At 39.7% G+C, this 22,138-nt stretch overlaps 1 protein-coding gene across 3 annotated transcripts in view; it reads right to left on the reverse strand.

Annotated features, from left to right (window-relative positions):
- LOC126256619 (uncharacterized) overlaps positions 1-22,138 on the reverse strand; it is a 504,533-nt gene that overhangs the window by 87,458 nt on the left and 394,937 nt on the right. For all 3 annotated transcript variants that reach the window (XM_049955496.1, XM_049955497.1, XM_049955498.1), the window contains 2 exons: positions 17,762-17,867; positions 9,324-9,522 (listed from right to left, as the gene is read on the reverse strand). In XM_049955496.1, the coding sequence (XP_049811453.1) occupies positions 9,324-9,522; positions 17,762-17,867 (305 nt within the window). The remainder of the gene's footprint in view (positions 1-9,323; positions 9,523-17,761; positions 17,868-22,138) is intronic.

Here is a 22,138-nt window from a genome sequence, read left to right on the forward strand (position 1 = left end):
TCATCAAAGAGTTGATTTTTAAATGAGAGTCAAATGCTCTGAGATTTAAGAAATTCATGGTGCATTCTCGTACATAGTTCAACTTACGTAAAAGGTTAATTACTTTAAAAGTAACACTTTTCAAACCATCATTCACAATATTTTCCTGCGACCTGTTAGAAATAGGTTCATTTCAGCAGTTGCCAGAGAGTGCAGATAACAGATGACACCGAGCTTGCGCAGCTACCATGACACAGGAAGCCCACATGTACGTATATGTAATACATTGAAAGATCGTACATCCGAGGATACTCCAACAGCATCGGAATATCATGAACCATGTTAAAATGTGCACAATTAAAGTGCACATTCATATGTCCAGATTCCCCATGAAGTAGACCTTGACCTGATATTAATCTTTTCAGTGTGGTTTTCAGGATGTAAATTTTCTTGGAGAACCAGTACTGTGTTATATCATGTTTGGTTCTTTATTATGGCGTAATACCATGCATGCTAGAAGATGAAAACTTGCATTTAAAATGCAGCGTATAGTTGAAACTAGCCAGTACTGTGGAATCAAACATTTTGTTTCAAATACATTGACTGCCTCTGTGGAAAAGGTTAATAAAAGTCAAATTTCTTTAGCAAACAGACAAAAATAACTTCATTGTTCTGTAAGGGGATTAATGCTTGACTGTCAGAAAGGTGGAAATAAAATAAAATCTGAAACTAACAACATATTTTAGCCTTCTGTGATTATGTGAATGTATTTTAATTCACTTGATAATTCCCAGCCACAGATATCCATTTTGTTTTCATTTGGCGTGAGAATAAACGAAGGGGAAACAGCAAAATCACTAAATGTAAACACGGGTTACGTGGAGGCTACCCACTATAACTCAGACTGCTCTGCACATCAGCCCCGGATCTACGATATTAATGAATTGGGTCAATACAAAAAAAATCGAATTTTCAAAACTATGTTCATCTTGTAGCACACATCTTTCTGATAAGTCTGAAACATGAAACATATGTCTTGGAGGAAATGTAAGACATGTTATTTGGTCTTAAGTGTGCCACACCTCTTCATACAGCATTCTTCTATCACACATCACTGTATTTAAGTGTGCCACACCTCTTCATACAGTATTCTTCTATCGCACATCACTGTATTTAAGTGTGCCACACCTCTTCATACAGCATTCTTCTATCGCACATCACCGTATTTCGCTCTGTGGAATTGAAACATGTATATTTTCTAATGTATGCCATCAAACTATATTCAGGACAGTGGAAAATGACATGTCCTGTGGCGCCTCTCCTGCTCCCTGTCGGCCAGTTTGAAATCCTGTGCCTATTTAAAAAAAACTCTCAATTAATACTGGATGGGATTATTTGTAACCGGGAGGACAAGAATTCTTCAGAAGACTGGCACTCTTTATTGCCTATTAGCTAGTAACTTGCTGTTTTGTGTGACATAAAATTAAATATAGGATACATAAAACCAATGGAAATGGAAATGAGTGTTTGACGTCATTGGCCGGGAGACCCCTTACGGGGCAGGTCTTATTACATTCGATGCCACATTAGGCAACCTGCGCGCCAGGGAATCGAACCCGACCATTCAGCTATCAGGGCAGACATAAAACCAATGAAGACAAAAGACAAGCACAAAAGTACAGATTTCTTCAATCCTTAGCTCCTAGCATTTTTCTCCCTCTAATCTTGCTACAGCTTTACATGGTGTGCTTTCCTTTCTCTGAAAGAATCTATTACCTCATCAAAGTTTGTCAAACATTTTGCTATATGAAAAATTGAAATGTCATTATCTAGTACTGAAAAAGCTGTTAATATAAATAATACCAAAGACTGGTGTGGTTTCTAGATCTGATTATGTCTATTCTGTCATTGTCTGCTAGATAAAACAAAATAGGCCTTTCTAATATTTCAGCAATTTTGTAACACACACCAAATAAACGAGACTGTTTTGGCACAAATGGTCATTTTTATAACGTGACAGAATATAATTCACGATGTACCAATATCAAATGCCTATTAGGCCTTCTACAAGCAAAAAGCTTTATGTTAGGAAATAGTTTCACAATTCAACTGATAGCACCAGTATCTCAAGCATGACATTGAAAAGTAGTATTAAGAAATTTTTATGTAAATTTGGAATAGTCTTATTCTTCCATAATATGTGTGATGTCCCAGTTTCTTATCCTTCCTCGTTCTAACAAATGATCTTGTCATCACCAATTCTGTAGCTACTCCTGCCACTGTCAAAATCTGTTCACCGATTAAATCCACTAACTCTGCCAGAATCACCACTTTAGTTATCCTGTGATTATTTTCCGGTTAGGCATTGTTACATGTTCGTACAACATGTTTTCCACATTACTTCCAGAACAGAACTTAAGCGGCTGCTGGCCGGGGACTGTACAACCGGTCCTTATTAGTGTAGCGACCTCACCAAAAATTTTCTGTCAAAATTTCATTTTCTTGGATACACTGAGAAGATAATACGTAATCTTTCTCACCTGTTATTTCTGTTAGTTGTTTATTTCCATTCTGGTAGTCTGAATCTATGAATTTCGCTAGTAATTATAACAACACTGATCATTCCCATAACCAATCAACGACACAGACAGCGATTGGCATTCACCCGTTCGGTTTTACTCTGCTCAGCTCGTATAGCCCCATCCCCTTTTGTCTGTGGAAAGTTTATTTCTAGATGCGACAAGGATTCTTATAACAGAGACATCACGTACACTACGTACGCATACAAAAATCAACTTATGATTCATTCTGAAATCAACTTAAAATGTGTTCAAAAATGTTCAGAAACCAACAGGGATGCATTTCAAAATCATATAAATAATCGATAGACCAACATGTGCTGGATGCTAGGCGCTTTGTGAAACAAGTTTTTTTTTTCCCTCAAGAACATGAATTTGGTGCCCCCTTTTCCCAGTAGCATCTAGCTGCAGCCAGAAGTTGGAGAATCTACTGCTCAAACACGAATCAACTGCGCATGAGCCCGCTTGTAACTGCTGAAATGAATCTAATGTAAACAGTTGCGACTTCACGCTGATCGGAGTCAATTTGTTGTTATGAAGGATGCATAGTCTTCCTAAAGTCTTTGACACATTTTGCTGTTGGCAGATGCTTGCATAAGCACTGTGTGTCGCCTTTGTATATGGCGCATTTCCTTTGCAATTTAAGTTATTTTCATTTTTTTCTCTTGTTTATGTTTCATTGTTGAAGTATTATTATGCAGTAGTGGGATACAGTAATATCTTTTTTTAGAGTATCAGTTTTTACCAGTCAAAATTGCAAAAATTTAATTGAAAACTACAATAATAAAAAATTCCCTGAATTCTAAAAAATTCCAGGGTTTTTCCCGGTTTTCTCCTGGGTGAAAAAATTTCAGGGTTTTTCTCAGATCTCCTGGTTGTCCTGGGTCGTATACACCCTGTGAACATTTAAAGCAAGCTGCCAATCTTTGCACCAATTTGAAATCATATCAAAATGTAACTGAATTTCAGATAGTACTTCATTATAGGTAGCTGCATGATCTGCAAAAAGCCTGAGGTTATTACTGTCTGCAAGATCATTAATATACAACATGAACAGCAAAGATCCCAACACACTTCCCTGAGGCACAACTGAATTTACTTCAACATCTGATGATGACTCTTCATCTAAGATGACACGTTGTGTCCTACCTCCCAAACAGTCTTCAATCCAGTCACAAAGTTCACTTGATACCCCATTTGATCGAACTTCTGATAATAAATGTAGGTGTGGTACCGAGTCAAATAATTTTAGGAAATCAAGCAATACAGCATCTACCAGATTGCCTTGATCCAGAGCTATCAGTACGTCATGTGAGATAAGGGCAAGTTGGGTTTCACGTGATCGAGGATTTCAAAACCCATGCTGGTTCGCACTGAGGAGGTTGTTCTGTTCAAGACATCTCATTATGTTTGAGCTCACAATATGTTCTAAGATTCTACAAGAAATTGATGTCAAGGATATTGGACAGTAGTTTTGTGGATCACTTCCGCTACCCTACTTGTAGATGGGTGTCACCTGAGCTTGCTTTCCAAGCACTGGGCACAGTTTTTTGTTCAAGAGATCTATGATAGATTATAGTTGGAAGAGTGGCTAACACAGCTGCAAATTCAGCACAGAAGCAGACAGGGATTCCATCAGACCCTGGAGCTTTGTTCAATTTTAACGACTTGAGCTGTTTTTCAACACCACTGGCAGTAATACATATTTCATTTATCTTTTCAGTAGTGCAATGATTAAATTGGGGCAGTTCTCCTGGGTTTTCCTTTGTAAAGGAATATTTGACAACAGAGTTTAGCATTTCAGTTTTTTTTGCTATCTTTCACTTCAGTTCCAGTCTCATTCATCAAGGACTGGACACTAACTTTGGTGCCACTAACTGCCTCCACATACAGACAGAATTTCTTTGGGTTCTGTGACAGGTCACTTAACAATATTCTGCTATGTTAGTTACTGAAGGCATCATGGATTAATCTCTTGACAACCAAATGAGTTTCATTCAGCATTTCTCTACCTACAGCCTACATTTTGTTTTACGCCTATTATGCAGTAATCTCTATTTCTTTAGAAATTTCTTTACAGTGACTGTATACAATGGAGGTTCGCTCCCATTATGAACTGTTCTACTGGGTACATATCTATCCACTGCATGGTCAACTATACATTTGAACTTTAGCCATAGTTCCTCTACACACTCCTGCCATGTGCTGAAAGTTTCAAGTTCCTCATTGAGATACAACACTATTGATTTTTTTTATATAGTTTACTGAACATATATATCTTTTGCATGTTTTGGTTGTCCTTTTTACTCTGGTAATCGATGTTGCCATGGTCGCATCATGCTCTTTGATATCAGCTACGACAAGGGCATCCTTAAAGAGGTCTGGTCTATTTGTTGCCATTAGAGCCAATATATTTCCATCATGAGTAAGGTTCCTAACTATCTGGTCTAGGTAATTTTGAGAGAAGATAATTAGTAAAATTTCACAGGATGTCTTATCATGATCACCACTAACAAAACTGTAATTTTCCCAGTTGGCTGTTGGATGATTAAAGTCCCCACCAATGATCACAGTATGATTGAGGAACTTACATACAAGTGAACTGAGGTTTTCTCTAGAGATTTTGGCTACATAGGGAGACGAATATGGTGGGTGAGAGAAGGATCCAATTATCATTTTATGTCCACCTATGATACTGAGTCTTTCCCAAACAATCTCACATGCAGCTTCAATTTCTACTCAGTGGATTTGAATTTCTGGTCTACTGTGACAAATACACTACCTCAATTTCCCATTTGCCTATCCTTTCACTACACACTTAAATTCTCCCCAAAAATTTCACTGCTATGAATTTCAGGTTTCAACCACTTTTCTGTACCTAGTACTATGTGAGCTTCACTGCTTTTCATGAGTGCTCTGAACTCTGGCACTTCATTGCGAATGCTTTGGCAGTTTACCACTAGGGTTTTAATACTCTCACCTGTGGGAGGTATTTCTTTTGATCTTACACTGGTACATCTGGGTTTCCTACAGTTATTGTTACCTGGACTGGATGGAGAGTCGCCTAACCTACCTGAGCAGCAGCATCTGATGTGCAGTGCATATCTGACCCATTTTGGGGCAACCTACAGTTCTCAAACCTATGTCGCGAGTCCAGGAAGTCTCAGTATAGCTTGTCAAAGAACATTCAAAGTTCTGGTTCAGTCCTTCCACTCCACTCAGAACAAAAGGGCCACAATCAGTTCTGGGCACAATGTTGCAAATTACAAGCTTTGTTGAAACTTCATGTGCAACCTTCTCTGCAAGTCACTGGAATAAGCCAAGTATTACCTCAGAGTCTAGACAACAGGCATCATTTGCTACAACATGAACCACAATCTGCAACTGGTTGCACCCTGTCCCCCCCCCCCCCCCCCCCCCCCCAATAGTGCATCTGCTATCCTTTCCTGACACTTGCTGCCATTTCCCTAAGAGGTAACATAATTCATAGTATCTTTGAAGTGCCAACAATTAATAGACCCCTATCCTTTTGTGTTTCCCTCAGCTTGACACTGGACAAATCAGTTTCCCCAAAGCAGGTGAAGTGAGTCCCCATGGATCAGTTTCCGTGAAAGACAGCACCTCAAATTTGTCAGTTAGGGGGATTGGTACAACATCCTGAGTCCTCCCTGGTCCCCATCCATCCTGTACAGGATGCCTGGATCTACCACTGACACACCACTCGAAGTCAAGTGAACGAGTAAAGACAGATCCTGAGCTTTCTGCAGAGGAGACAGGATCCACAGGAGAGAATAGTACTTGAGGTACCTATGGTACTTGTATCAGGGGTACATAACTCTCGAGAGCTCTTCGAACACACTGATTCCCGACAACTGCCGATTGTTTGGCAGTATTCAGGGCAATTTCCAGCTACATACAAATGTCAACCAACTCACCCTGTGTTTGAGAATGACATTCACAATGTGGCTATATTTTGGCAGGTGCATCTTTACAAGGCAGTGAAAAAGTAATGTAAAATCAAGCCTGCCGATTATCTTTTAATCTGTTGAGTTAAAACGTTGCTAATTCCCTACAAGAATTGAAGCAAATACACAAAACAAGATTTCTGGTACGGCAACACCAAAACCTTTGTTAAAAATTACTAGTTTCCTAAATTGTTTTGAGGTTAATTATAGTTGTTAGCGAACTTGAAAACAGAGTTAATTCTTGATAAATGCAGATAATATATAGGGCTACTCCTCTTTAATGGAAAAACTAGATGTAACACAATATGTTAGTTACAGTATCTGCTACAGTAACTATATCACAATCACAGATTTAATATAAACTGCTCATACATTATGGAAATGACAATGGTAGCTTCCGAAAATTCTCACACGTGCATGTTCATTTGCACTGATGTACAATGTAATTCAGGAATGATTATTCTTTGGCACAACAAGGAACCACAAAATGCTGATTTACTATGAAGTAAGTTTTTTTTTTTTATATATACACTCATACTGATAACTTACGAAAATATAGTTTGGAAAGCATCCAAAACTTTTCAAAAATAACTTATTTCGTAATTGTACAATGACTTTAGACAATGGTCGTTTTGAATGAGCATAGGCCTACAATTCTCAAAAAATTTAAAAGAACACACTAAAGCTTAAGACTATGATTGACGACAGTAGTACAAATTCCCCGTGGCACTCTTGAATGTTTGAAATTTCACAATATGTCAAAATACAAACATGTAGTGACACAATCAATGAAAAATTATGCAGAAGTGAGGTAAACACTAAAATATGTGAATATAGAACTTCAAACTGATACAAGAATCTCGTACATGTGGTCTCACACAGAGGAAAATTCCAAAGTCTTGTGTGTGTGTGTGTGTGTGTGTGTGTGTGTGTGTTGCATGGATTTTTCACTCAGCTGTTTCTGTGCACACTTCTACAATGGCATGCTGAAGAAGAACACTGGGGCATGAGTTTATCTCTGTCAAAAATCACATAATGTGCAGCACCAAACAAACACATTCTCTACCTTTTGCAGCTAACTTATGCTTGAGGGATTGAATTAGGTGTGACACGGAACAATTATTCCAAAATAGAAAAAAAAAAACCTGCATACTGTATATACAGAACAGTGCTGATGCACTACAACAACTGCTCAAAGTAGCAACCACCGACATTACAGACATCAGACCTATTAAGCATGCTTTGGTAAACACACTCCATCCCACCTGGTCTGTTTTCAATTTCTAGTGCACAAGTCAGAATTTGTGCCAGCAGATCTTCCCCTGTCTCTGTAGGAGTCTCATTAATTGAACTTTGCAACAACCCCACAAGAAATAGTACACATTATCCTGTTGACCCTACTGCATACCAGCTCAAGCAATTCAGACTTTTCTCTTTACCTCAGCAAATGTGGATGCATTACACATTTGAATTGAAACCTTTGTAGCACAGAAACAGTACGTTTCCGGATACGGATCTCCAATCAAAACATTATGTACTCATTCCCATCTACAATGTATTTATGTAGCTTCTTTCAGATGGTATACTTCATTATAGATAACTGCATCATCTGCAAGAAGCCTGAAGTTACTGCTGTCTGCAAGGTCATTAATACACAGCATGAACAGAAAGGGTCCCAACACACTTCCATGGAGCACACCTGAATTTACCTCTACATCTGACATCGACTTTCCATTGAAGATAACATGTTGTGTCCTCCCTAAAATAAAGTCCTCAATAGTCACAAATTTCACTTGAGACCCTATATAATCATACTTTTGACAATAAGTGTACGTGTGGTACTGAGTCAAAAACTTTTTGGAAATCAACAAATGCTCCATCTACCTTACTATCTTGATCCAAAGCTTTCGGTATGTCACGCGCGAAAACTGTGAATTGGATTTGATATGATTGACTTTTTCAGAATCCACACTGGTTGGTGGAGGGGGTAATTCTACTAGAGATACCTCATTACATTTGAGCTCATAATATGTTCTAAGATTCCACAACAAATCGACATCAAGGGTATTAGATGGCAATTTTGTAATCACACATGTTACCGTTCTTGTAGACTGGTGTCACCTGTGCTTTCTCCCATCTACCGGACACCATTCCTTGTTTGAGGGATCTACAGTACATTATAATTAGAAGAGCGGCTAGCTCAGCCACAAATTCGGTATGAAATCTGACAGGGATTTCATTGAGCCCTGGAGCACTATTTAATTTTAATGATTCAGCTGTTCCTCGACACCACAGACACTAATACTTACTTCATTAATCTTCTTTTCGGTGACATTAAATTGAGGGAATTCTCCAGGGTTTCCCTATGCAAAGAAACATTTGAAAACAGAGTTAAGCATTTCAGCTGTTTATTTTTTACCAACAATATAACCATCTCTTAAAGTAATCCAGCCAAGCAGATGACGTAATCCTGCCAAACAGATACCGTCCTCTGGATATGAAAAAACTGGGAGCCTTGCCGGTCACGAAAGTCAGACTGAGTCCCTGACAATGACAATGGAGGCAGTCATCAATAGCTTGGGATTTTATCTGAATCTGACATGGGAAGTAGATTGAGAACTTTTTATCAAATGGCTTCCATTATGAAATATTTTGTAACCATAAGGATATTTTTGTCTGAGGTGGTGATGAAAAATTGGGTTACAGTCACACGATGTGCATTAATTTGTACAGCATTTGCTTTCTTTAATTAGAAAATATATTATCTTCACAAACTTATTAACTTAGCAAAGATTCTAACCTGTGGTATGTTGGCACTTGAACCAGACTGTTGTAGAGAATGCAGTACATTTCCACTGGACTTCGAACTTTGCAGGGAGTGCAAAATATTTCCACTTGATTTGGAAGTCTGCAAATAATGTGAATGGCGATGATTTTCACGATGTGCATGATTGTGACTGTGGGTGCTGTTGAGAGTGGATGGTAAATTAATACTTGACCTGTAAACAACAAATTTCAGCATTATTAATATTATTACCATTATTATTTTTATTATTATTATTATTATTAAGAAGGTCAAAAACCCTTAAGCTTTGTGAAAAATATGGCTACAACACACCTGATTTACATATCTTAAGAAAACTTGTCCTTTCACAAAGTTGCTGAATGTATACTGGAAGATGCCCAGGAAAGGCTATAACATATACTAGTTGTTAGGGTTACTGTCAAGGGTAATTTTATGTAAAATTAAGAGGACAGATACTTTCTTATAGACTTTCTTCCTAGAGGGCTCCACAGTCCTGAACTACATGAAGGCAGCATTTTTTGACTTAGACTGTATTTATTCACACCTATAAGGACAAAGAAGAGAGGTCTAAATAAATACAGCTTAAGTGGAAAGACACCACCATCATATAATCATTTCTTATATTTCAAAATGGAAAGATACCACAGTCATTTAATCATTTCTTATACTTCAAAATGAGGGGCACAATGAAATCTCTCACCTGATAAAAGAAAATTCTGCAAGAAGTGACTAGCAGTTTTATGGAAAGTATACAATCAGTACTGTGTTTCCTGACCAACATAAAAGCCTTTTTGCAAAATACTTAGAAGCACAAAACAAGTTTATTTGTCAAAAACCATTAAAAATACTTAATGAAGCCTGTTTGTGAACCACAGTTTTCATGTAATACCATGGTAATGTTGAAGAATGATTTTCAAAATGACATGAACTGCTAAAACAGCAACTACAAAAAAAGTTTTTAAAAAATACAAATAAAAATATTAAAAAATCCATCATGCAGAAAACAGTTGGAGCTGTCTCTCAGTCACCCATAAAATTGTCTCACAGAAACTATAGAGAGGAATGTAGATGCAAGATGATTTTTTTCCAATTATTTAATCGGAAATGAATATCCTTAAGTCTCTTAAAAGTCCTACAATGAAGGAGGAAGGGCAGACCGGAGCAAGGAGGGAGGGGAAGGGGGCGAGAGGAGGAGGAGGAGGAGGAGGAGGAGGAAACTTTAGTAACCCACTGGTTACTACACCTACCACCCACAGTGGACGTAAGTCAGAACACTATGGGAAGAGAAGTGTGCACAGACATTAAAACAGAGTGCCCACAACTGAGGTGGCCACCAGAGGCAACCCTGCCACTGAATGCCATCATCATCATCATCATCATCATCATCATCATCATCATCATCATCATCATCAGCTCCATGTGCACACAGCACTACACCAATGACACCTGATGTGGATAGCATCTTTATAAGGGCATGCACGGACCTCCGGGCCCTCAGTTGTTAAAGCTGTCCGAGATGCGTAAACTATTTTCGTTTTATTCTTGCTTTTATCACTCCATGACCCAACAAATTGTTTCTAGTTAGAACACAAGTGGCAATGTCAAGGATCAGATTTTTGCATGTTTCAGACTCTGCAGTTTTTCTGCCCTTTATCTCTTCCACTGAGGGTTTACTCCAGTCACTTCTGCAACAGCAGCAGGCACATATGGCAGTGTTGCAAAGGTTGTTGGCTATACTGACTCAAGCTCAGCTGCCAGTTGTTTCCCCACCCCCGTCCCCTCTGATAAATCCACAAAAGACTGGGACATTCATGAGAAGTGGCATTGCCAACATTTCTTGGCACCCCAGGTGATAAACATGGAGGTCTATTTCGTTATCATGCATACTACCTCGAATGTATCACTTACTGTGCCAGGGCTTCCCTGCACGAACCAGCGCCACGTTCTTTTGATGATGTGTGCAGGATGCTGTCCTCTTATCACCATAAGTGTGTACAAAACTAGTCACTGCGTGTGGTGATTCTACCCATATTGCAAACAGCTGCAATAATCGTACCAAGATGGGGCGGCCAAACTTCATGGCCTCAGTCTTCAGTGTCAGTTCATCATGGCTAAGTCTCAGAAGTCTCATCTCGTGCAGACACCATGGTGCGAGAGAGAATCATTTGTTCACTCACAGATATGGACATGTGTCAACGTGCCCTTCGGTTTGAGGATCCTATGTTGGGAGAGGTTTTGAATACTGCACAGGTGTTCGGGCTCTTCCATTCCATAGGCCACCAATTAGAGGCTAGAGTGATGTCACCATTGTCAACAGCATGCAGCGCCAGGACACGGAGCCTAGCACACTGTGGGAAGAGTAGGCTGTTGTACAAGCATGCCAACACCACTTCCTTCATGTCCCTCATTTCATACAACATGAGCATGCACTCTGTCCCAAGCAGTGGGCTTCTTGCCATAAATGTGTTCGCCAGTGTCTGCAGGCTAAAACAAACCTTCCACTGAAATGCATGCAATGGATAAGCTATTAATCCTACAAATTGACATATGGGCCACGGTGCTCTTTTCAACTCACAAGACGTATGCCGGGCTTCGGTCTCCATCACTGGCACACTCTATGTGTCGAATGGTAAGCTATAACAAACAGCAGATTACTATTCTCAGTCAATTTATGCCTGATACAGTTTACAAGCCAGCTGTCTGTTCCATTATGTACTTGGTGGTTAATAATACGAGTATTGAAGATTTAGTTTGGCTTAACATCACTAGAAGTGACAGACCTATTTCCTCAAGTGAATGGGCTATGCCTTTAATGATCAAAAAGAAGCAGTCCAGTCAGCTTCGGCTCTGTGGCTCACTATCAATGTACAGGAACTTGCAAACACACGCACTCCCTCTGGAGGAACTGCTCACGAAGTAAGCTGCGGGCCAATTCTTTTTGAAAATCATCTTGGTTGAGCCTACCTCCAGATTTCATTGGATGAATCATCAAAACAGTTGCTTGTGGTTAATACACCTGGCCTCTATCATTATCAAAGACTAATGATTGCAGTTGCTAATGTGCCTGCCGTCTTTCAACATGTTTTTCAAACAGGTAACGATGACTGTCCCTCATTGCATTAACTATCTGGATGACATCATCATGACATGTGCTACCACAGGGGATCACTTACGTAATGTCTGTTCTTCGTCCACTCTTCTACAGGCTTCAAATTTCATCTCGATTTTTTTAAGGCTCACTTTTTTTAGCTTTCCATTTTTTAATTTGGTCATAAAATTTCCTGGCAGGGCTTGTGGTCCATTGGAACCACACTTCATCGCTATTACGGCTTTGTCCCGTCTGTCAAACCTACAACAACTTCGGACATTTCCTTGGCAAAGTGGTGTATTATCACAAGTTTATTCCCACAGAGGCAACTACTGCTCAACCCTTCCATATGTTGCTTCAGAAAAGTGTTTCTTTTGTTTGGCCTGCAGTCTGTGTGTATGCTTAAGGATAATTTTGACTCCACACCATGTCTTGCAACACTTCAACCTGGCAATCATCTGCAACTGGTAATAGACACATCCCAGTATGGATTGGAGGCAGTCATGGCCCATCATCATTCAGATGGCTCTGAACAACCTACTGCCTTAACACCAAAAACACTCAATTTGGCCCAGCGACATTATTCTCAGGTGGAAAAACAAGCTCTTGATATTGTCAAAGCCTTAAAAAATTCCATGTGCTATTGTGTGGTGCAAAATTTCATTTGATTACACACCATAAGCTCCTAGTTTCCATGTGGGGCCTGTCTTCAGTGTTGAACTCTGTTCTTGTTGCAGTGCAATTACGATATCCATTTATGTCCTGTATCACAACATGCAAATGTGGACACTCTGTGCTGGCTCCCAATGGGCTCTGATCACTCACTTAACCAGGAGGAACTGTCTTCTTTTCAACTGGATACAGAGGCAAGGCACATGGTAGATGGGTTCCCCACCATCAGTTTCCATATCACCCCTGCTGCAGCAATGGGTCTAGCGCTCTGGCAGGTCAATGATTCACAAGCAAGCCAACCATTGGATGGACTGGGCAGCGGACTCACTTCAGAATTTTTGTATGTTGCACCCTTGCTTCTCCCTCTTAAATGGTGTTATTCTCCTGTTGATAAAAGGGTTTACTCACCCCGCACCGTCGTCCCAGTGGCTCTGTGGCAGGAGGTCCACCATTTATTACATCAGGATCACTGGAGGATTTTTCGCACAAAACTGTTTGCACACTACTACATGTTTTTCCCTGGCATCGACTGGGACTAGAATACCTTATCATGGTCAGTACGTGCTGCCGCAGATTGATTTTTTGCCATGGCTGGTCCTGACACTGCCTTTTTAAACATTTTATGGCTACTGGCAGCTGATGCTTTTTCTTGTTTTCCTCATGTCATTCATTGTCTATCTGCAATGGCAGATTGGACCGTTAAGGACCTGTTGAAGATACATTTCACAGAAGGCTTGCCTTACACCCTGACTTCAGACAACGGTTCTCTGTTTGTGTCACAATCTTTTGAGGACTTTTGTACACACAATGGAATTTACCACATAATGGCATCTCCCTCTCACCCACAGTTGAACAGCGAGGTGGAACATTTTGTCAGAATGTTTAAGACGTAGATGCACAAGCGAAATTTCCTGGCAGAGGGGCTTTCACATAACATAGCAAACTGGAGCCAAGTGTCCCACCAGCTCCTGCACAGTTGTCAGTCATGGATGCTACTCAACCTCTTGGGGCCAGGCAGGCACCCCCAGCAGTCAGTTTTGTTGCCATTCACACACCAATGGGGCCAGGGGTTTAGACAGCAACCTCACTGGATTCCAACTGTCATCCACACCACGCCAGTAGCTGTGGCTTCATGGTTAGAACCATCCATGTCCTGTGAGTGCTGTGGCTTCATGGTTAGAACCATCCATGTCCTGTGAGTGCTGTGTCTTTACCGCTTGAACCAAAGATACTCATTGCATGCCACCGAAACTAGCTGCATCCCAGGATGGGTCCAGGGCCTCTACTCAGGCCACGGTCCTGGCACCTTGCTCTTGGTTGACCCTGGCTATTCTGGGGGTGATGTAGACTTAGTTGTGCAGTTGCACGTTTTTTCAGCATCAACAGTGGGTTTGTTTTCTGTGGCCAGTGCTCGCACTTCTCACTGCATGGAGTGCGAAAGAAGTCTCATCTCCATCGCTAGTATCTCCTCTGCATTATGCCATAATCACTGCATGCACAGTGCTCTCCATCATACACTTGAACGTCCAGATGGTAACCACCCACAACACCGGTCCTGTCCACCAGTCATCCCAATGTCCACAGGTAGCAGGGCGCCCTCGTCCTAATCACTTTCATCTGAAAGCATCGATCCAGGCGGATCGAGATCTTCATGCACCTTTGGCTGTCATCCCTGGAAACACCATCTATACCATGGAAATCTCTTCAGTCACAGCATCTCTAACACAACACCTTGTGTCCCCCCCTCCCCCAACCCCAGAAGTCAGAAACTGCGTGCAACAATACTCATCCAACCCAATGACACCCTTCATCGCTCTATGGTCCAGGTTTTATTGCTTTTCATGTTACGGGCATTTCCATTACTTACAGGTGGTTTTGGAATTCCAGCTCACCCTGAAATTCCCAACTTATGGAGCTCCCTTCATGTTTTTCCAGTGCTGACATGGTTCATAAGAGTGACATTCATTTCTGCAGTGACTACTGTAGCCACCATTGTATTATTTTTCACCACAATCCTCTTCAATTACTATCCATCACAACCACTCAACACACACTTTTGTACATGTTGTGACTTAGCAGATGTTTTTTCCACTTTTCCTGTATGCGATATACGGTGTCTGTTGACACACCAAACACTTTGGCTACCTTGGTTATGATAGAACTCATATTACCAGCACCAACAATTTGCCAATGTTAAAATTCACTTAGCTCTGACATAATGCATTCAAAATTACACAGAAAACTGTGCTGGTCACCACTGACACTTGCAACATGTTGAGGAAATTGCACAGGTGCCATTCATGCTCAAACAATCACAACCTGGAGGCTTAGTTAGCATTGGTTTTTATGTGCAAACACACATTTCTCACAGCATTCCCATATATTTGTACAGCCCCAGTAAGTGCGGGGAATGATTATCTCTAATACAAGCAATGCCATATTGTTAGATACTGTGTTATTATAAAGAGTAAAAGGTTTATGCTAGGCACAAAATCAAGCAAGGTGGTGGTGTGGGAGGACAGCAGGTCTAATCCCCATCCAGACATAGGTTTCCTGTTGTTTACCTAAAATCACCAAAACAAATTACAGGATGGTTTCTTTGAAAAGGATATGGCCAATTTCCTTCCCTATCCTTTCCCAATCTGAGCATGTACACCATCTCTAAAGAACTTGTTGCTGACAGCACATTAAACACTTAATCCTCCTCCCCTCATAGGGAAAACGCAAAGAGGTCTAACAATAAACAAAACTTATTTGCAACACTATTAAGACTTTGTAATCCCATGACCTGTACCATTAATGGTTTGTTATAGTGAAGGTGAAACCGCAAAACTTTATCACAAATTATGAAACTAAAAACTGAACAAAACAATGACACTACCATGGTGTATATGTATGGGGGAGGGTGGGGGGAGGTACATTTTCCTGAGTGAAAACACACTATACCTGGGTGAAAATACATTTTTTTCTGGGTTAAGTGACAATGTGCTTTCCCCTCAGAGCTATAAAACTTATCAGTACATTCACTGGTATAGGTTTCAGCCATCAATGTAGAACTTCCCAGCACTTTAGGAAACAAAACCCAGCAAAACACAATGCATTTTGGGACAATATTTGATGTGCGGCAACATGTACGCCACATATTTTCATATCACAAGTGTAACAAATACAGCACAGTAGCTTCCAAAGCAGTTTTTTCATGGATAATTATACTTTATGATCTATAAAAGAACTAAAATAAATATGAAAAACTAACCTTTAAGATTTTTTGAGCATGAGTTACCCAAACACAAACATTAGGGTAAAATTTTAAATAATGGCATAAATAGCTGTTCTTGTGGGCCCAAAATTTGTCCAAGTGGCTGGTCCACAAAGTGTTGAGGTTTGAATGAGAATCAAACGCTCCTTAATTTAAGAAATTCATCACACATTCTTGCATATAACATAATTCATCTTGTGTAAAAGTAAATTTACTTTGAAACTAATGTTTCTCAAACCATCATTCCCAATATTTTTCCACAACCTGTTAGAAATGTAAACAGTTGTGGCATCATATTCACTGAAAGCAGCCTGTTGTTGCAAAGTACAGCATAGTATTTGTCCTAAAACCTCTGACACATTTTGCTGTAGGCAAAGGCTTATCCTGCAGTAGTAGGCTAAAGTAAAACTCTACCACTTTTTTCTAGTCAAAATTTTAAAAAATATAACAGAGAACTAAAACAATGACAAATACTTGGAATTCTAAACAAATTCTGGGTTTCTTCCCAGCTGAAAAAATTCTTGTGTTTCTTCCAGATTTCCTATGGCGTATTCACTCTGCACTATAAAATGCATTTCTCTTCATCTAGGTGAAACTAAAACATTATTCTGAATTGTTATTATATTCAATGGGCTGCATTAAGGAAGGAAGATAAGAGTTTAACCTTCTGTCACAGAAAAGGTCATTAGAGATGGAAGGTAGGTAGGTGGGTCAGTCAGTCAGTATTTAACATTAACATAGAGGTCATTAGAGACTCAGCATACACTGTGAATGTTTCAAGAATGGTAAAGGGAATCGGCCAAGCCCTTTCAAAGGAACCATCCTGCTTGGAGAGATTTAGGGAAATCATGGAAAAGTTGAATCTGGATCACTGGATGTGAATTTAAATCATCGTCCTCACCAATGCAAGCCCAGTGTGCTTACAACAGTGCCACCTCATTAGATTTGGAGCATGTGGTTGGATTGGAGGAAGTACAGAGAAGAAAATCTGATATATCAATCTATCTTTCATTCTTCTTTATCATAAGAAATACAAACTGAACATGAATATTAAAATTCATACATAAAATTAGAAAAACAGACAGAACACATGGCAATGAACTCTAAGAATACAATCAGTGAAAGTGAAATAAACAAATGTTGTCTTATTTCAAAACCATTCTATTCCTTTCAGAAAGAAAAGAGGGAGGGGGACAGAAGGACAGGGAGAGGGGGGGGGGACAGAGAGAGAGAGAGAGAGAGAGAGAGAGAGAGAGAGAGAGGGGGGGGGGGGGGCATACTGCAACTACTACATCCTTCTATGATAATACTGCTGTCACAGTTTGGATAAAATAAGACATCAGAGGTAACGGAAATATTTATAGGGCGACAGTACTAGCAGGTTCCTTTCTTTTCTTTTTACATTTCACTTACTTGGAAGTGGTCAGTTCTCCATGCTTCATGGTAAATTCTTTTGCATGGACATTGAGTCGTGGATTGAGTGGCATAGTACCGTTCTGCATCACATCAGTTCGGACGTCTGTAACAAATACATAAAATCATGTGTCATCACATGAAGTTGGAAATATTTTCATTTTTGGCTAATTAACGAAAACTAGTGCTTGGCTGTATGAACATTTTCTCCCATTTCTCTAGTTCTTTACAACTGAAAACAAAAACTCATTTCTTCTGCTTCTAAATTACTTGTGTCACTCAAAGGAATTACAAAGTAGAATATTCATAAAAACAAACACAAAAGAAATAAGCTCATTACAGAAACAGCAAAAAATTATACAACAAACACAGAAAAAAATGTTTTTGTGGTCATCTCTCTCATCAACAACAATTAATTTTGACTTTATTGGTTGTGTTGGTTTATCCTGCCTTCCATGACTTTTTCTACTTTAATAACTGTGATTATGAAAAAGTACAGTGAGGAAATAACGAAATTACCTCTTTTCGTCATAATTTCTTTCTCAGATAAAGGCCGATGTTTGATACTACACTTCTCTTGGCCAGGACTGACCCTTCTGCCTGTGCTGATTTACGTTTTATTCCTCGAGTGTCATTCTGCTTCCAAGGTAGCAAAATTCCCCAACTTTATCTACTTCCAATTTCGACATTATGCTTATCGCTGATCTCATTACTGCTACTCGCCATTACCTTTATCTTCTTCAGCTTCATTGTACTGTTCACTTCATTCAACATGTACTGTAATTATTCTTAATTTTCACTGATGATAGTGATGTCATCAGTGAATCTTAACACTGATATCCTTTCATCCTTAATTTTAATCCCATTTTTGGATCTTTATTACATTTTTAACACTGCTTCTTCAATGTACAGACTGACCAACTGGGATGGAAGATGACATCCCTATCTTACACTCTTTTGAATCCAATCACTTCATTCCATTCTTATCATTCCCTCCTAGTTCTTGTACATATTGTGCATTGCTTGTCTCTCCGTATAGCTTACTTATATTTTTCACAGAATTTTGAACAACTTGCAGAGTTTTACATTGTTTAATGCTTTCACCAGGTCAATAAATCCTACGAACATGTCTCAATTTTTTTTTCTTGAGTCTTGCTCCCACTATCAGACACTTGAGAACTGCCTCTATAGTGGCCTTATCTTTTCTAAAGCAAAAAAGAACTTCAACTAACAGAGCCTCACTTTTATTTTCCATTATTCTGTATATTGGAAGGTCTCACACATATCTGCTATTGACCATACAGCAGAGACACTTAGTCACAGATAGACACAACAAAAAGACACTCAAATTATAACTTTCGGCCAATAATTATTTCCTTCTATAATATTGTTACATTCCATCCTGGATTTTCTATTGTTTGATTAACATCTGATTTTGGTGTCTTCAAAATTGTGTGGATGATACTTTTCCAGAAGTCTGATGGTATGCCTCCAGTCTCATTCTACAATAATCACTTGGTTGCCATTTCCCCAATGCTTTCTGAAATTCTGAAGGAATATTATCAATCCATTTTGCCTTATTTAATCACAAGTCTCCCAAAGCTCTATTAAACTCTTATTCTAATAATGGACCCCCATGTGTCTGCCGCACTGATTCCCATTTCTTCCTCAATAATGTCATCACCCAGTCATACCCCTTATACGGACCTGCAATGTATTCTTTCCACTTACTCCCCCTTTCCTCTGTGTTTAACTACAGAATTCCCATTCCTCTCTTCATGTTTATGCATTTGTTTTTAATGTCACAAAAGCCCCCCTTGCACTTCCTGTTTATTTCAATCCTTAGTGACTTATATTTATGTATTCCTGATTACTCAGAAAATTTTTGTACTTCCTTCTTTTGTTGGTCTGCAGAAGAATTTCTTCAGCTAGCCAAGCTTTCTTCAAAATTATGTTCCTTGTACCTACGTGTGTCGAACTTCATTGAGTTACAACTGTATAAATCGAACTTTTGAGAAGTGGAACATCAATTTTGATAAAAGAATATATCACATTATATCACATCAGAAATGGGCACATCACATATACAAGGCAGGATGGTGAGTTAGCGTCTTCACCTGTTGTCTGGCTGCTTGTTCCTTGACATCAAGGTTTGGAGGTGTTTGCAGCCAAAAAGAAAATGTAATTGTTGTGACAAGCAAAAAATGTAATGAATTGCCTTTTGAATCTTATCTGAACTAGGATGATGTAAAGATTGGTCAGTCATACAACATGTCCTAAAGACTGTATAAAAGTTATTGTGAACGGACATAATGAGAGTGTATTAAGAAGAGTTAATATAGGAGTTCAATACAGAACTCTTCCAAGCTATTCCAACAACCATCCAAAGGGATGCAAAGGCAGTAGCCTACTACTCAAACACTTTTATTTGGCCTTGCCTTGCAGATTCGAATCACTAAAATTGGAGACCACAAGAAATTTTATTAGTACATGAAATCATCAGGACCAGGAGGGTGACAAAACCATAACTTCAACAAATCACACTTCCTTGACCACTTTTCACTTCCAGTGAATCATCAGTGAGGATAACCTTACTTCATGTGTGTCCTGTGAGGGTAATCCCAAAAGTAAGGTCTCCTATTTATTTATAAGTGCATAGACCTGTTTATTTCTACAATGGTTTACATCAGTTCACAGTTATTTTTCAACATAATCACCATTTCTGTCGATGGATTTTTGTAGATGCTGTGGCAGTTTATGTATGCCCATGTCATACCAGCTCGCCGCCATGCTGTTGAGAAAGTTATGAACCTCTCCTTTCACCTTGTCATTAGAGCTGAATCGCTTTCCGGCCAAATGTTCTTAAAACCTAGGGAACAGGCGATAGTCACTGGGTGCCAAGTCAGGACTATAGGGTGGGTTGGTGACTATGTTCCACTGAAACTGTTGCAGGAGAGCAATTGTTTGCCAAGCAATGTGTCGGTGAGCGTTGTCATAGAGAATGTGTACACCCTTGTTCAACATTCCTCTTCTCTGGTTCTAAATTTCCCATTTTAGTTTTTTCAGTCTCTCAGTACCCGTCAGTGTTAATTGTGGTCCCAGTGGGCATAAAGTCGACCAATAATATCCCTTTCCGATCCCAAAAAACGATTTTACCGGCAGACTGTGTTTATTTGAATTTCCGTGGCTTTGGCGAGGAAGGATGCCGCCGCTGGCATGATTGTTGCTTGGTCTCAGGTGTAAAGTGGTATGCCCAGGTTTCGTCACCCGTGACTATTGAGTCTAGAAAGTTGTCCTGTTCGGCTGCAAGGCGGTGAAGAAATGCGCAGAAAGCATCAACTCGTTGCCGCATGTGGTCCTCAGTCAGCATGCGTGGCACCCATCTTGCCCACACCTTCCGGTAGTTCAATGTTTCCATTAAAATTCTGTGAGTGGTGCTTCGGGAAACCTCATAAACCAACATGCAGAGATCATCCAGTGTGATCCGCCGATCTTCACGCATGTTTAGCTCAACCTTCAAAACTGTCTCCTCAGAAATTGACGGTCTCCCACTCCATTGTTCATTGTGAATTGCGGTCCAACCACCTGTAAACTCCCTACACCACTTACAAAAATTTTTGACATCCATGCACAAGTCACCATACACTTTCGTCAATTGGTGATGGATTTCAATTGGCACAGTGGCCTTTGTGTTCAAAAACCAAATAACTTCGCGCAATTCGCACTTTGTGGTAACATCCAATGGGAGCTCCATTCTCAATGGCTGCCAAGCCAAGACTGAGCGCCTCAGCATGGTGTGCACATGTTTACACACAGCGCATGAAGCACTCTTTGTAACAGTGTGACCAACTACCACACAAACAGAGTTCTGTACTTATAAAAAAATAGGAGACCTTACTTCTGGGATTACCCTCGTAATATAGCAAATTAACAATTTTTTTTCTTACCAGGAAAAAAAAGCAAGAGATGTGAGAGAAAAAAAAATCACTGATGGCAGGAAAGTCCAGAAACACAGCTGACCACTGTGGCATCACACAATGTAATCTAACTGTAACTTCGGTAAATACAAGTGATGTTCCACACACTAAAAAAATTGTGTTGCTTAAATACTAGGACAACTGGTTCCCAATCAGTTTGCAAATGAAATGGCAACAATTTCCATTGTTCCCAAGTGATCTGGGTCAGTGGTTTCCAGACTTTTTGTCACTGTGTACCATCTAACATTTTTAGAAATTTAAGTGTAGCATTATAACTTTCTGACTTTTTAATAAACCCAGGTGCATGAAGGGACAGTGCAGTTGAGGAGGGAGTGGTACTATAGAGGGGCAAAAGTGGGGGGGGGGGGGGGGGGTGTTTGTGCAGAAGGTTGATCAGTGA

The sequence above is a fragment of the Schistocerca nitens genome, chromosome 1 (assembly GCF_023898315.1).
Source record: "Schistocerca nitens isolate TAMUIC-IGC-003100 chromosome 1, iqSchNite1.1, whole genome shotgun sequence".
Classification (NCBI taxonomy): Eukaryota; Metazoa; Arthropoda; class Insecta; order Orthoptera; family Acrididae; genus Schistocerca; species Schistocerca nitens.